The sequence below is a fragment of the Atractosteus spatula genome, chromosome 3 (genome assembly GCF_055471065.1).
Source record: "Atractosteus spatula isolate fAtrSpa1 chromosome 3, fAtrSpa1.hap1, whole genome shotgun sequence".
Classification (NCBI taxonomy): Eukaryota; Metazoa; Chordata; class Actinopteri; order Semionotiformes; family Lepisosteidae; genus Atractosteus; species Atractosteus spatula.
Genome location: NC_142708.1, coordinates 31751988 through 31768428, shown reverse-complemented (window position 1 = coordinate 31768428; position 16441 = coordinate 31751988). Strand labels below are relative to the sequence as shown.

The following is a 16441-nucleotide window of genomic DNA, read 5'->3' as shown; positions in this document are numbered from 1 at the left end:
CAGTGTGGAGGAGTGCAGAGTAATGTAGCCAATTCATAGATGAGGATTATTAGGAGGCCATGATTGGTAAGGGCCAATGGGAAATTTGTCCAGGACGCTGGGGTTACACCCCTACTCTTTTCGAGAAACACCCTGGGATATTTAATGACCACTGAGAGTCAGGACCTCAGTTTTACATCTCATCCGAAATATAGCGCCTGTTTACAGTATAGTGTCCCCATTACTATACTGGGGCATTAGGACCCACATGGACCACAGGGTGAGCACCCCCTGCTGGCTCCACTAACACCTCTTCCAGCAGCAATCTTTTCCCCAGGAGGTCTCTCATCCAGGTACTGACCAGGCTCACACCTGCTTAGCTTCAGTGGGTTGCCAGTTGTGAGTTGCAGAGTGATATGGCTGCTGGCTGTATCCGATTTCTGATGTCTTCTGTAGACATCAGATGTGCAGTGACCCCACAGGCCTCATCTTCCTTATTCTAAAATATCACACAACCAATTGTCTTCCTTCAATTCCTCAAGTGATGGAGGATGGCAGGTCTTTCTACATGGCTACCTTCCGCCATCTTGTCTGAACCTACTGATCTCTCCCAGTATGTATGTTTTTGTTTCATGTATGGTGTACAGTGATTTAAATATCAAATATCATGTAGATATCAAATGTAATTCATTGTTAATATAATATATGATAGCTGAAATCAAGTGATAATCCTTAGCAAACATATGCTGAATTTATGAGCAACTGATTATTGAATTATAAATAACTGAAATAAAGCTTAAAATAATTACAGTAAAAAGTCATGACAAACATTTTGTGACCTCAGAGAATCAATTTTCTTCCCCTTGGTGGCCTAAACATTCCACCCATTTAAAACTCCAGAAATTTAATACAGGAACCAGCTGAAATGAAATACCCTAATTTACCCGTTGTTCACTCACTATCTATTAACCTTGCATCCTAGAGCTCAACTGTTCACATGCTTATGTCTTTACCAAGTACCATTACTAGCATTTCAATTGGCTTTCTATATTTAATAGTTTTGTAACTACAGTACTTGGAGCAATCAACTGTTAACATGTGGAAATTCCCTGATCCACAGGCTTTCCAGAACTGTTGCCTCCTTTATCTAAAGAATGTAACAGCACAATGTGACCTTGTATAATTCCATGTTATTGTACATAAATCTTATGATTAGCTCTGATGTTTTTTTTATTCAAGGCCACTAATTTTACCAGTCCACTCTTAAGACTGCAAGCTATTGCATCAAAATTATTATTTATTACTCTCTAGGCTAACTTGTTTTCTGTGTCATACAAATAGTTATGTGAAACAGCTTTATGATTTTCTTCTGCTGCAGCCTTTTATGAAATCCTGTACACTGGGTTTATTTCTAACATCAAAAGCAAAAAGATATATTGTCATCATCCTGTCAAGAATACTAACAATCTCACTTCCTGTTTCCAGCTTGCAAACTCTCAAAAAACATGGAAGAGTCATTTAATAAAAAGCACCAAAGAAGAAGAAGTTGGATGATCATCTGAAATGTAAACTCAACTGGGTCTCTGTGAAAATGAAAGTATTCAATTAAATGTGCTGGATTAAATAGTCTATGCTTAAATTAAGAGGTATTATTATTACTACACACAGATACGTCATTTAATACATACTGTATCAGGATGTACAAATACATATGATAATTACATGGTTTACATCAAAATCTTTGTCCCCTCCATGAACTCAGTGATTGATGGCAGCTGTTTAGTTTAACAAAGGATTCGTCCCTCTACAGAAACACATCACCAAATACTGTAAAAGATTTGCACTTTGTCATTTGCGGGAGGCCTGAAGATTTGATTTAATCTATGTCCTTCAAGGTGAATTCCCACTGTATTTTTTAGTGGGGTTTAGTAGGGTTTACTTACTGAAAAGATCATAAGGGGAGCTTATAAATATGCCCTTAGAAAAGTGTTATTTTCACTGGCTCTCTAGGGGCTTAACCAACAAAATCACTTGCTTGGCTGTATGATTTCTATGATTGAAACGCCACTAGTTCAAGCCTGGTCATGCCAATATCTGACTGTGACTGAGATGAGCTAGGATTAAATTAGTCAGGGTATTAGCTTCATGACAAAAGTAACTCTTGTTATTTGCAGGCATGATGGAACATCAGCATGACAATGAGCTGCTACAATGTGCCCTGACAAACTGTCCTGACAATGCTGTAATGCAGCTTGAATTGTGCCAATTGATGAATGGGTGATGAATAGGTCTGTGGGCTAGCGTGTTGGAGCTATATTTCTTCCTCTCTCATCCTCACCTGATCAGATATAGGAATATTTGCAACAGAGACAAGCCCAAATGATAATTAGTATTAAAAACATAGAAAAAAGTGTTATGCACAAGAACATATTTTCAACAGTTAAAAACATAAATCTGAAAGTCACTCTCTAACAGAATCCTCTTTGGAGAACAGGTTGCATAATATATCTAACAATTCCAAACTATCACAAAGCAGTTAAGGGATGTCTTGATAGTACACACATACCCTGTTGAATCCAGCATTGAGGAGAGGTAGAACAGATGACTCTTCCTGATCTTGTTGCCTAAATGGAAAAGTACACAAATGTATATATGTATATGCTGTGATCGCATTGTCCAAACAGAAAAATAAATAGTTCTGAAAACATATTTACAGAAAATGCTTGCATATAATGTTAATATACTAACACTATTCAACATTTTTTTAACAGTTGCACTGGGAAAATGAATGGAACCCTACAGCAATAAGAATCCTGTTCCTTCAAACACTCTTCAAATGCTATCTTTGTATACTCGGGACCTCTGTAAAAATTGTATTGGTTCTGTGGTCACAGAAAGGTGAAGATTAAGGTTGTGGGATCTGGTATGGCTTGACGTAGTGAGAGAACAAGCGCAATTCCCAAAACAGAATAAAACTGCGCAGAGTACATGCAAATTATAAATGATTCAAAAATAATAATAACCAAATGGTGAATCGCGGTAGAAATGCCAAATGACAGAAACATGTAAGACATTGTTCGCTTAAATATTCCCAATTACATCCTTAGATCACTTAGATAACAGCAATCAAACGGGCCAGATGAACCAAAAGGCCTTCTCTCATTTGTAATCTTTCTTGTGCTCTTATGTTATTCTATTTGTAAACAAATAAGAACGAAGGAGTAAAAGAGTGTGAGCTAAGAAGCTACCATTTGAAAGTTACACCTACGTCTGTGGCACCACAGCCAAGATGACAGTGTGTTCGGCAGGCTTGGTAGCACGGACAGATCTGGAAAGAAACCAATAAGCAAAAAACATTCAAAAAAGGAGAGTGAAGTGATTTAGAGGAGACTAAAAATACAAAAAGCCTGCATTCCTAAGGATAATAGCAAGTAATACACCTCTGTGTATTCTGCTTACATTACTGAAGTGGTTGTAAGGGACTGATGTATCTTTAGATTTGAAATTGTACAATAGTCAGAGTTTGGATACCTACTGTACCTGTAAGTGAATAACACGGGGTGGTTCATGCCTCCATTTAACAAATATTTCATATGCACAGCAAATTAAAAAAAAGTGATCTACAATCAAAATGTATTACAAAACAAGTGTATTTTGAACTTTGTAGACAACACAAGTCTTCAAGTCATGTAAAGAAGAGTTCTTGATTTAAAACCTGCTTTCAATATCAAAATCTGCCATATTGAAGACAATTAACTAAGAAATAAGGAGAGTCAATCATCTAAATTTACTTCCTTTAGACAATATTTTACTGCGTAACATATTTGGCTAAAACATTTCTCTTGTGGATGAAACTTCTGTTTTTCTGCTTTTAATCAAATATAACAGTACTAAACATTTAGAGTGATACACAATAGTAAAAGCAACGAAGAAAGTACAGAGATGTGGTCATGTGTGATACAACCCATGAGTTAGCTTGTCAGAGAAGAAACTTATCAAGTTTTATCATGTTAAAACATTTATAAAAAATAGGAAAAACACAAATTTTCTTTGGCAAACATTTCATAAGGCAAAATCTTTCTATCTTGTACAAAACATTATTTTTAATTGAAAAAGAACTATTCTTTTTGTATATCCTTTGTAGCTTGGTAAAGGCTCACTCATTATACTAATGATGAACAATAGATGTGTGGTCTCACAACTGGTGATGGCCCTACAATATATTTGTAAGAAAACATATATGTATTATAAGTTAAAATATAAGTAAAAAACATGACCATAAGAACCCAGTATTGTACAGTTTGCTGGTGAGAAATTTAATGTGCTGTAAAAGTGTGCTAATATATAACCCCAATCTGAATGCTTTCAAGAAATATAAGCACAGCCTAGATGATAAGACTAAAGGCCTATAAACTTTGAGGAAGTGCAAATATTAAAGGCTTTTCAGTTTAGAGATTGCCAATTTAGAAAATAATTTAAAATGTGTTGTAAAACGTGAGATATGAAATGAATGTAAGCGAAAATTATTATGCATTTATCTTAAATGTTATATATCACTAAGGCACATTATTGCAAATTATAAATAACAATAATAATTTAATCTATCACAGCAAATGATGACAGTTTTAAAGGGTGTGGAATACAGAAAAGATTAAGGCAAACACAATGCCAAACTTTTTATGACTTAGCTGAGTCACATTTTTCTGTGTCAAAAGGCATTATCCTGTTTGGCAATGAATCAATCAGATGTTCTGTTTGGCACTTCACGAAGGTGCTTGTAAGGTTCTATTAACTCTAACACAGCAGTAGCAGTTTTAAAGTTTAAACTCAATTTGCAGTTTAGACACCAGTGGATTTTTCATGCTCAAAGTTATTGTATTCTTAGATTGCTCTTACTAGTCCTTAATGTCAATCATTATTATTCCAGGACAGTGAACTAGTAGGAGTTGTGTAGTCATAATGTAAACATTATTGGTAAAACTGAAAAATCCTTCAACAAATCTCAAGATTGTGCTTCTGTCCAATTGTTACCTATTTCAATATACACCTAACTCCATACCAGCCACTGGACTGGAGACAATAGGGATGGAAGTCAGTTGGGTTTTTTGTTCTCAAGGTTTCTGAAGAATTAGGACTGCCTTTATGAAATATTCATGTAACCAGGCACATCACCCTGATCAGAATTTTAAAAGTTTAGGAAGAAATGGTTTGGTACATGTTCATTACTTCTGTTGCTACCCTGGTAGACAGGATGTTGGCCCATTCTCAGCAATCATCTCTCCCTCCTTGGGTTATATGCTTGTTAATATTTCTCTGCAGAAATATTTGCAGTGCTACTCTGTTACATTGGCAAGGTTCTTCATGACGATCTTTAAGATAGTATTAGCCACAGATGAATGAGAAATGTTAAGATATTTCGCAGTATGTTGTTGACAATCTATCCCCTGAACAAAATCTGAGTGTTTATAACATGGCCTCAAGTTAATGCAGTCCCAAATATCTTTGGGATCTGCCTGCTGTAATGGAGTTTATAATGAAAGTTTGAGACAACAGCAAATTCAATCATCTGTCAGTAATTTGGAATCATTCCTGATGTAATTTCCTCACCTAAAACATTATAAATACTACAATCCTATTCTCTCCCTCACATACATCTTTCTGTATGGACTGTTCTACAACTCTGCTTTTCCCTACATTTTTTGCTTTTTTCACTATTTAATGGACTTTCCAATTTGCTCCTCCGATGGATAGTATTTTATCTCAGCCAGGAATCTGCAGCTCTTCACATTCAGCCTGTGCCCACAAGTGTTCCATCTACTGCTGTCCAACTCAGTCACTCAATTTTCACCCTCAGCCAGCCTCATCCCCAGGGCTTTTTGCAAGATTCCATGCCTTGCTGAAGACTTCCATGACTGTCATTGTCAACTCATCTTTTAAAAATAAAAACAGCCTCACGACCAGCCTATTATTTCTCCTGCAATCCCATGTTGCTCAGGACAAACACAAACCCTCTGTGCCATTCGAAAATTGTGCCTTGTCCACCCCAAACTATTTTTAGCATTATCAACTAGAGTGTAGAACATCACAACCTCTCTGTTAACACAAAGTTCCATTCACTATATACTGTATATCAAAGAGAATTTTCTCTTTATCTGTCAATGGTATATAATACACAACTCCTAGACTTCCAGCAAACATCCACATCCCCTGATGATGTCATCGGTAACATGACATTCTAGTCCAGTGCTAAAACCTCTGAGCTGACCGTGCCTACAGAGCCTTTGTTTGTATTGTTTTTGCACATTCATTAGACTGTGCTCCAGACAACCAGGAAAATAAAGAACAAGAAAAAACGCTACTTGTTTCACATTTGCTTCACAAATTATGCTTGCATTTTTTGCCTCCATTTTATGTGCGGACTGTGCTTCTAACAACAAGTGAGGAAGAGAAAAGAAGAGAAAGAATAAAAGAGAAATATACCACTTCTTTGTTTTCTCATGAATTGGTTTAACAGTAATGCCCCTAAAATAGCTCTTTTACTATATATCTGAACTTTTGTAAGCAAATTGTGGTTATTCAGCATGCGTCCGCTTCTGCTGATGATGTCATTCAGCCCACAGCAACACAGTTGTTACTGCCAATCCCAGGACCATCCGTTCTACCATCTTCCCATATGTGCTTCTTCTTTCAGCATTTTTTCACATTCCGTGTCTGCTTTCCTTAATTCTGCTTCCTCTTGTTTTCTTCGCTATCCTGTCCCAACTGCTCATTCACCAGAACTACAAGCTTCAAGCCTTCTTCCTTCCTTGATATTCTTTCATTAAATCTCGGCGCCTTTCTCCGGCGCCCTCTTCTGCTTCTGCTCCCCCGCGTCCAATTCGGCTGTAGGTTCCTCCCTCTCTGTCTGTGCTACTTCTGATGCCATCACCTCATGCCTGGGTCCTACCTGCAGCTTAGTCAGCAGGCATCCTACAACTTGTAACTCCATCTTCTTTCTGCCCCTACCCCAGGCATCCAATTCGGTCATGGGTTCGTTCATCTCAGCCCACTGTATCTTATCTGTATCTTAGCAAAAGGGGTGAATACTATATAATATAAAATATTATAATAATATAATAAATTACTGTCTGTTTTTTATGTGTAATTCTTTGGAAAATGATTTAGAGTTTTTTTTTATTTGGCATTACAGAATGTTAAGAATTCCCGAATAAATCCATTTTGATTCCATGATGTAAGAAACAAACGTAAAAAATACCAAAGGGGGTGAATACAGCAACAGCTGGAAAACTAAGAAAACAATATGTCAGAAAATGGTTCCTGTACCACTTCCACTTTACCTAGTCCCTTGCATTTACTGTAGCTTCAAGTCTCTGCTGCTTCGGGGTCAGCACAGTGTCTTCTCAGTTACAAAATTATAGCCAGTCCAGAAGTCCAGGTGCTCATACTCAATAATATACCTAGCTGTCTGGAGGGCCCTTTTCTCTCAAAGGGAATTTTTGTTTTCCTCTTTGCCTACCTTGCTTTCTTAAATTTATACAGCTACCCTTAAACAAGCACTCCTTCAGATTTCTATGAACCTGCTGAAACAACCCAGAATTCAAGCCGTAGATCACAAACAGTTTTCTCACCTTCTCTTTGCTTTCTCTGATTCTGCAATGGTGGTTTGGGATCCTGCTTGGGTCTTTTTGAGGGTCTTAGCATCCTCGTCCTAAAGCCAGGTTGGCTTAGACCTCAGCCAAGAGGGTTAAATTGTGGTGACTAAAAAAATCCATAATCCTTCCAGTATGCTTAATTCTTGGGTGGTGTTATTCCTAATGAAATGGAGTTTATAACAAAAGCTTGGGAGAGATGACAAGAGCCAACTTAAATTAGACTCAACTGTTATTAATTTGTAATCACCCCTGATGCAATTTCCTCACCGAAGACATTATAAATACTACACATTATCCCCATCTCCCTCACATACAGTACTTCTTTCTGCATCCCACTTCCACCCCTCTGCATGGGGGTCCTAACCTATCTGTCCTATGGCCAGGTGGTCAAATTTTATCGCGACTAACAATCCATAATACTTTCTGTACGCTTAATTCTTGGGTGTTGTTATTGCTAGGGAATGGCTCTATCTGCATATCTACATTTTTAATTGAGAATTATACATATAAAACTAAGTTTACATGTTATCATTAATTATAAATAAAAAATAGAGTTGGCTAGTGTGATAGATATAAAGTGAGGCTATTGGTAGATACTTAGATCTTCTAGATCCTTAGATCTATCCTTAGATCCTCACTTGAAGCTCAGTATGATCTCAAAGAACCATGTTCTTGTAATGATATCTGTGTTACAATGTGAAAAACAATGTTTTGACATGGTTTGTGATAACCGAAACTGCTAGGCTTTCTGCAGATGTGAAACCCTCATATATTACAAACCTATTAAGAATTCATATTTCATTTTTATTCTGGACATTGCTAAGAATAACCCAGTGTAGGGCCACTGTACGTCTTATGAAATAACATTATTTCAAGCTGTAAGGTACTGTAAATGCTTCCTGTATTTTTTACATATTTTTCAGGGTCTCAGGGTCTCAGTCAGAAAAGTTAAGGTGCATTCTTGCCTTTCTCAGATCAAGGGTGATAAAACACTGCACATGCTGTAGACAAGGAAGCGTGTCACAAAAACCCACATTCCATGCTGCACTTTCTAGGCCCTTTGAAAGGAGGGACAGCTTGACTTTTGCCTTGATAACTGCAGGTTTCACTTCTTTTTCTTGGGCATAGAATGTCAAAGACAGTTTATCCTGCTAGTGTTATCCAGCACTAAGACTGCTTCCTTACGGCTAAGAGATTTGTAATTGGTTGGTGTTTCTTTGAAGAACCTGATGTATATCACAAGCTTATGAAAATATGACACTCCTGGTGGCGCCATATTTATGCACATCCTCACACTGCCAGCCATAATAAATTCGTACATGAATGCATTTAGCATAGAATATCATTTACCAAGAATTTCCTGGTCAGTGGCCACCAAGATCATGTCATAATGTGTCTTGAATTACAGTATTTCTTGACCAGAGTGTGGTGCAGATTGTGCACTTACAGCAAAATATTGTACCTCCTGAAAGAAACTGCCATTTTCGAAGTCATTCTTATGAACATTGCCTTACGAACACACCCCATGATCTACAAGTACTGTAGATTTCCTACAAATATACTGTATTCTTCTTGGTATTGATTTTATAATCAATGAGTCTTTAAGATAGAGTGCTAATAATATGAAACAACATTAACTCGTGCATTGTAGCAATCTTCTCAAAAGTAATAATGCTTACTATGTCAAAAGACACCTAACTAATTTATTGCATAAATCATAGCCATAATGAATGAATGAAATATTTTGCACTTTGATACAGTTTAAATTTTCAACAGCTGGGTTTTTTAATATTTCCATGAAAATAGACTGCCAAAAGATGTGAGCTTAAGCAGTTTCAAACGAGACTTTATAACCACACACTACATACGTCAGTCAGTCAAAATAAACATTTCATGTCTTAGCAAGCTTTTGTCAACATCTAATGATTAAAAAAAAACAACTGTTCCATCTTAACTCACTCCAGCAAATAGTGCCTGATCCTTTAAACAACAAAATGTAAAAAAAATGTGGTATAACGGGAGGGGACAACTATGTTACCTGCAGACTGCTTCGGCTTCGATATAGCGGGAGTGTCTGGAGTCGATGACGATTATTTCATGGTGTTTGTCAAGGAAGCACTCAACTGCTGACTCTGGAGTGCGTGCGATGTTGCATCTGTACCCTGCGCGGTCACAAGCCCACCAAAATCCATCACTCTGGCTGTCCTCTTTGTCAAAGACGAGAAGAACCTTCGAGATGGAAAGGAACAAAAAATACATTTCTTGAAATGACACTGTTTCAGGAAGCACTGTTTTGAAGAATTGCTTAGAACTAATTGTTGTTTATATCTAATTCAGGGTTATACTGTATTAATTCATGTGTGACAGGCTTTAAAGAGAGCAGACTGTAAAACTGGTGGATAATTCACTGAGGGATAATCATAGTCTGACTCAGAATTTCCTCAAATCCTGTGTGTTAAGAAACTGCAAAGCTATGTGAGTCAAAGTGCACACATTTCTCAAAGTGAGCTTCTACAGTATTAAAATAGAGCATGACAAAACCTCACCCTTTTTACAACATCCAAGAGATTGATGGATGAAATTTAAATTTCATGTAGATTTGTTGAGAGTTCATTTCAGAACAAAAAGTACAACTATAGTTGTTAAAATAATCAGTTTAAAAATGTCTCTTACTCCCTAATTCTTTACTCAAAACCATCTGTCTTAATATACACAAAGTGTAAATATAATTAGTGTAAATTACTTAAAGTTATAAATCATGAATAACTTTATTATGGGAACCATACTACAAAGTATGGGAAGTTTTAATCCTGTAGCATTAACTTGCAAGATTGTGAAGAAATCAATTAATTTTTCCTCTTGATTTGTTGGACCTCTTTATACTACTTTCTATCCATGCAGATCATAATATATACAGTATATGTACTTTCTCACATATTCACGTACAGTATTTTTCCTGGTACACGGTGTTAAAATATATAATAAATATATGACATAGAGAGCTTCAAAATACTACCATCAGTATATGACATGTAAAATCATTAAAGGAAAGAGTGAAGGACTTCTTTGTTTTCGTAATCACTTCATAATAAAAAAAATTTCAGTCATTTCTTTATGCTGCCTTTATATTTTATTAGATTACAACCTAAAGAAAACGGCCTTTGATTTTAAATACAAGCTACTGCAGGACAGTCACCAATCACAAACAACACACAGTACATAGAACATAGAACTACATAGAAATGCATGTTTGATGATGTGAGATACAGAAAAAATGCATTAATGTACTATTAGAATTATATATAGTATATAATTATTATTGGGTGGTGCAGTGGCACAGTGCTTAGCATTGCTGCCTCAAAGCACTGGGAACCTGGAGTCAATTACTGATCTGCATGGAGTTTGTATGTTCTCCTCGTGTTCGCTTGGGTTTCCAATGAGCACAACAATTTGTGTCTGTGTTTCCTGCAATGGACTGGTATCCTGTCCAGGGTGTATCCTGCCTTGCGCCTGTTCCAGCTCCCCTGCAACCCTGTATTGGATTGGAGTCTCTATTTTCAAAGAAATTAGATTTCAATGTCATGTATACTGTATATCTGTGCAAAGATGAAGATACGGTACAAAAATCAGATTTACGCTAAAAATATTGTCTTGCATCCTTCAATGGTTTTCCGATCAATCTGCAGCTGTTTTGCAAGCTCTTCATATTGTGATGAAACAGGTTTTCTCTGTGTTCCAGGCTGAAAAAGAGCTTCCCTTCCAATTAGTATGAAATCCCAAATCAATCTGAGCACTAACAAATGTGAAGCAGGAACAGATCACTCTAATGAGCCTCCTACTTGTACCGCCAGCTCTGCTTTTCATCCAACTCTCCTGGGGGCAATGGAGGAAGATGATGTGTTCTAGCAAGGGCCAAATAACAAAACTACTGCTTCATCCAATTCAAGTTCACGTTGGGGCCGGAGTCTATCTTGGCAAGCAACAGCCGCAAGATGGGTACATCCTGGACAGGCAAAGACATACACAGACAAACACAGACTCATACAATAGCCAATTTTACCAGTATGTCATTGGGAGCAAGCCGAAGCACCTTGCAAAAAGACATGAGAACTCAGGAAAAAACATACAAACTTCATGTAGATAGCATCCCAGGTCCAGAAGTGAACCCAGGGCCCCAGCACTGCAAGGCAGCAATGCTGACTACTTGATCACCATGCCATCCTACTTGCACAAATTATTATCCATATAGTTCAATTACACCACAAGTCATGGTCTCCCATGGGCCCTGACTCGTGATAGAGACTCCTACAATATTATCTCATATGAGCATAGTCGACACTACTCCTATGGAACGATAATTGTAGTAGCTTAAAAATAGACTTCTTTTAAAGTAAGTAAACTATCAACATTCAATAAAATTAAAATATTTATTTAAAGGGGAACTGCTGTTTTTGTGAATTTTACTGGATTCTACAAGAAGGGTTACATAAAACATCACTATGAACATGGCTTACATATCAAACAGACAAATTAAAGACTTTATGAGTGGTCTTTAGTTATTTTTTGAAAATTGAAAAATTACTAAAGGACAGAAAAATTCAGCATCTATCAGAATGGAAATTCCTAAAGTAGCACTTTCGAGCGCACAAACATAATTGCATAAAAAGTAGATTATAAACATGGACTACTGGCAGGTCAGTGAAAAAAAGAAATAGTATCTCACCCAGATCGCTGACCTGTGGAGTTTCCAAAACAGCAATATTTTAAGAGGAAAAAAACTCTTGTACAGTGAAAACAAATCTTTTTTTATTAGCTCAAAAAGGAGAAAACTAGAAATACAGAAAAATGAAGAATATGCTTAAAAGAATTTTCTCACAAAGCCATTACTGCTTGATCGCCAAAAGAAAACCGATTTTTTTTAAAGTGTCCACCAAAAAAAGGCAAAGCTATCCTTGTGTGAAGTGTATTCTTTTCATCCTCATGGTTTTCAAACTATTTGCAAACATGATAGTATAATCACTCTTTGATAAACTATAATCAGATTAAATTACAACACAGGTGCTTACTTGAATAACTGTAAGTGATTTGGTTGTCTACTCCATTTACCAATGAAAGAAACAAGTTTCCGAAATATTCTCTCCTCTCAGGACCACCCCTACCCAAAGAGACTTCCAGGCACACCAATTACTTTCCAATAGAGATAATATTATCAAAGCAGCTGACACCACAAGTGTGGTGCTATTACAGTGTAGCAAAAGGACCAGTGCAGCATATCAGTGGATAAAGACAGCTAACAGGATGGAGCGGTGGCTCTGTGGCTAAGGATCTGTGCCTGTGGCTGGAAGGCTGCTGATTCAAATCCCACAGCTGACAGAGGAATCCTACTCTGTTAGGCTCCTGAGCAAGGCCCTTAACCCCAACTACTCCAGGGGTGCTGTACAATGGCTGACCCTGTGCTCTGAACCCAGGCTCTCTCCCTGTCTGTGTGTCTCATGGAGAGCAAGCTGGGGTATGCGAAAAGATAATTCCTAATGCAAGAAATTGTAACGGGTTAATAAAGTGGTGATGTTATGTTAATGAGTACTTCTGCATATTGTTCTCTTTTACAAGACTGACTACTTAAAGGAGGTTACATCAGCAATGAAAAATACCCCCTGAGGCTAACCAGCTTGTTGTTGAACACCCACCGGTTTCTCATTTCGTTCTCCTTCCCAAGATCCACAAACTTGATACCTAAGTATGTATGCTTGATTGTGTTGGCATGTTACTGCCCCCAACTACTCAAAACTCCACTTTCCTAGACAATTTAATGAGACCACTCATCGAGGATTTCGCATCAAACGTGCTCTGACTGCTTTCAATTTCAGGGTCTGAATGTTTTCTGAATATTTGACCTTACCCATAGACTGTGCATCTGTAAACACGATCATTCCTCATGACAATGGTGTTAAAGCTTTTAAATATACATTTAACAAACGTCCACATCTTTATCTGACTAACTGAATTGGTTCTCACCCTGAGTGTGTTTTTCTAATAATTATTTTAATATGTGTAATCTTTTCTATCCCCAGGTCCTGGTCTATCAACCAAGATATGGACAAATTATGTTAACATCTTTGTTGATTGGGCCTAAGAATACTACTTCTCCTCCTATACTGGCTTGTCGCTGACCTCTACAAGCATTTTAAATGTTGTGTTTCACCTACTCTAGTAATCTGCTACAGTAATGCCTACATTACTTTACTAACTTCCATCCACCTCTCAAATTCAGTGCTAAGGCATCTTCCACCACTCGTCCTTTTATGGACATAAACCTTTCTATGAACAACTCAGCACTTATACTGTCTGTGTATTACAAACACTGATTCACTTACAGTACAGTATATACATTACAGCTCCTTTCATCCTAAACATAAAAACTCTATCTGACTCTGACTTCATCATTTATGCAGCAACAGACCCAATTTCCAAAGCCTTTTGTGGAACTTTTGTGTTTTTCAGTTTGGAAATTGTTCCTTAACCGCAATTCATAACTGTAACTGTGTAACAGTATCAGTAACGCTATATAAAATGTAGTATTTGAAAATACATAGATTTTTAGCCTGGAAGGCTGTATTACTGTGAACATATACTGTTAAGTACACCGTGAGGTGCTTCTCTTTGTGAAGATGCCAATGATTTTTGCCTTCTTTAATTTTAAGAATATCGCAACAAAGAAAGTGTTGAAATCATCCCATCATTCTCGAACAAAGAACAAGCTACCTGGACCTAGACTCACAAAAACAATAATAAAATGAATTGCAGAATAATAAAAAAAATAGAACCCAAGGATCCTTCTTTTTTATCTCACTGCAAATAGCAATAAATAATTGTTAAAGATCAATCCAAGTAACCAGATGTTTAATTCAACCTCATACAGCATCTGTTGTTCTTAATAGGTCTATCCAGGAACTAGCTTCCTTTAAACATTAGCAGACAGGAAACAAAGAAAAGCTGTCTAAAGGCAGCTGGCTAGAACCCAGTATCAACAAGTCTGTTCACTACTGTTTCAGGGTGCTAGAATCTTGCAAAGCAAAGGAAGAGGTCATTCAAGAAGACATGGCAAGACTTCAAAGAAAATGAAGCTGCAGGAATAGGGAAAAGTGGGAATATATTTAAAAAGGGCAGTGAAAACTTGACAAAACTATTACATAGGCTTCTTTAAATACAGAATATTTTCACAAAGTGAAGGTAATAATAATAGTAATAATAATAATAATACTGTTAATTTATATATTGGCCTAAATTCTATCATCTTTATACATACCTCACAAGTCCTGAATGACACAAATATTTTTCTCTCTGATATTCTAATTTACAAAAAACCATTGTCTAGCCATTTAACATGTCCAATATGCATGTTTTGTCATATGTTATTCTATTTCAGTTGTACAAACAGACACTGGACCCCACCTCTCACACCTTTCCCTCTTACTCACCAACATAACTAAAACTGTTTTCCAGCCTCATTCTGATCCATGAGAAACTGAGTCATTTTTCCAGGAAGCTCTAATAGAGGACCTCTGGAGTTCAAAACCCAGAGGACAGTCTGTCACTTTTTAAGAAACGCTCTTCTGTTTGTGAGTCCCTGTAAAAGGTCAACAATCTTTCATCCTCGGGTTGCATAACTATGGTACTACCTTGTGAAATTCAACACAGCAGCAGTGGAGGTGGTCTATGTTTGTGGGTATGTGCTAAGCAAGCTCTACGCTTTTTTTCTGTGTACTTTCACTGGCTCTGCCACTGTAGAGTTATTGTGTAAAGCAAGCACAGACCTATACACTACAGCACTGATCTAAAGTTGGTTAAAAAAATCTTTCATGTATTGCAAACAATAAATAATTTACAGTAGTACATATTATTTTAAAGCTATATGTTCCCAGAGTACTTGAATATCATTCAGTAGAATATGCTTCTCAAGCATCATTAATGATTTGCCTGTCATTTTTTAAGTTACTGGTGTTGTCAGTCAAGATGCTACAAGGCCCAATACAATCAAATTAAAAACACAACAGCTGTAACAAAATTTACAACAGCACTTAGTATTTTAGATACTAAGATGTACTTGTGAACAAATGCTAGAAGAAGCAGTTTCATTACAGTGCACAAATCATTGTGGCGTGAGGTAATTAGAAAAATTTGAACGCACCAGTGTACACAGTACCAAACTTGTACGCTTTTAACGTTACCTATTTAAATGCATAGGGATTATGGGCTAAGAGAAATGAGGATGCAAGTGCAGGTCTGAACTGCACAGAGACCCGAGGAAGAGCTCCAGTGGCTCTTGAAGCCCCCCAGGGGTATCTGGTTTAACATTACGAAGGAAACGAGCAGTTCCACCCCTAATTCTCCCCTCCAGAACCGACAGGGGCATCCAGCCCCAGGGTGTTTCCCTGTAAAATGTCCGGAGAGGAAACGGCAGCCATTAATATTAACCAAAATGTTTCACATTTAAAACCATTTCACAAACCTTTTTTGTGCTGTTCCCAGTAATTACAGGATGATAAATCATATTTTCTGCATACTGGCCTTACATGAGAAAATGTTTGCAAAATAGGTATTCTGTAATTAAATTTACAGTTCTCAAAGGCTAGAAGGCTCTTACAAAATCCAATGAAACAGAGCTTAAACTTCAGGTTTTTTATCTGTACAACAGACTGTTCCTTCGCCTCATGAGTTAATGCATCTACAGAAGGCAAATATTTTATAGTTTTTGCATACATTATGCATACATGTATTCCTTTAATACGATATCAAGCTCAGTAAAAATG

General features: G+C 37.0%; 1 protein-coding gene across 1 annotated transcript in view; it reads right to left on the bottom strand.

Moving 5' to 3' along the window:
• Positions 1–16441, bottom strand: part of pde8b (phosphodiesterase 8B) — a 95109-nt gene that overhangs the window by 30481 nt on the left and 48187 nt on the right. Inside the window, exons 3-5 of the mRNA XM_088910641.1 lie at positions 9670–9860; positions 3248–3307; positions 2546–2603 (exon numbers count right to left, since the gene is read on the bottom strand). Coding sequence (XP_088766767.1) covers positions 2546–2603; positions 3248–3307; positions 9670–9860 — 309 coding nt within the window. The remainder of the gene's footprint in view (positions 1–2545; positions 2604–3247; positions 3308–9669; positions 9861–16441) is intronic.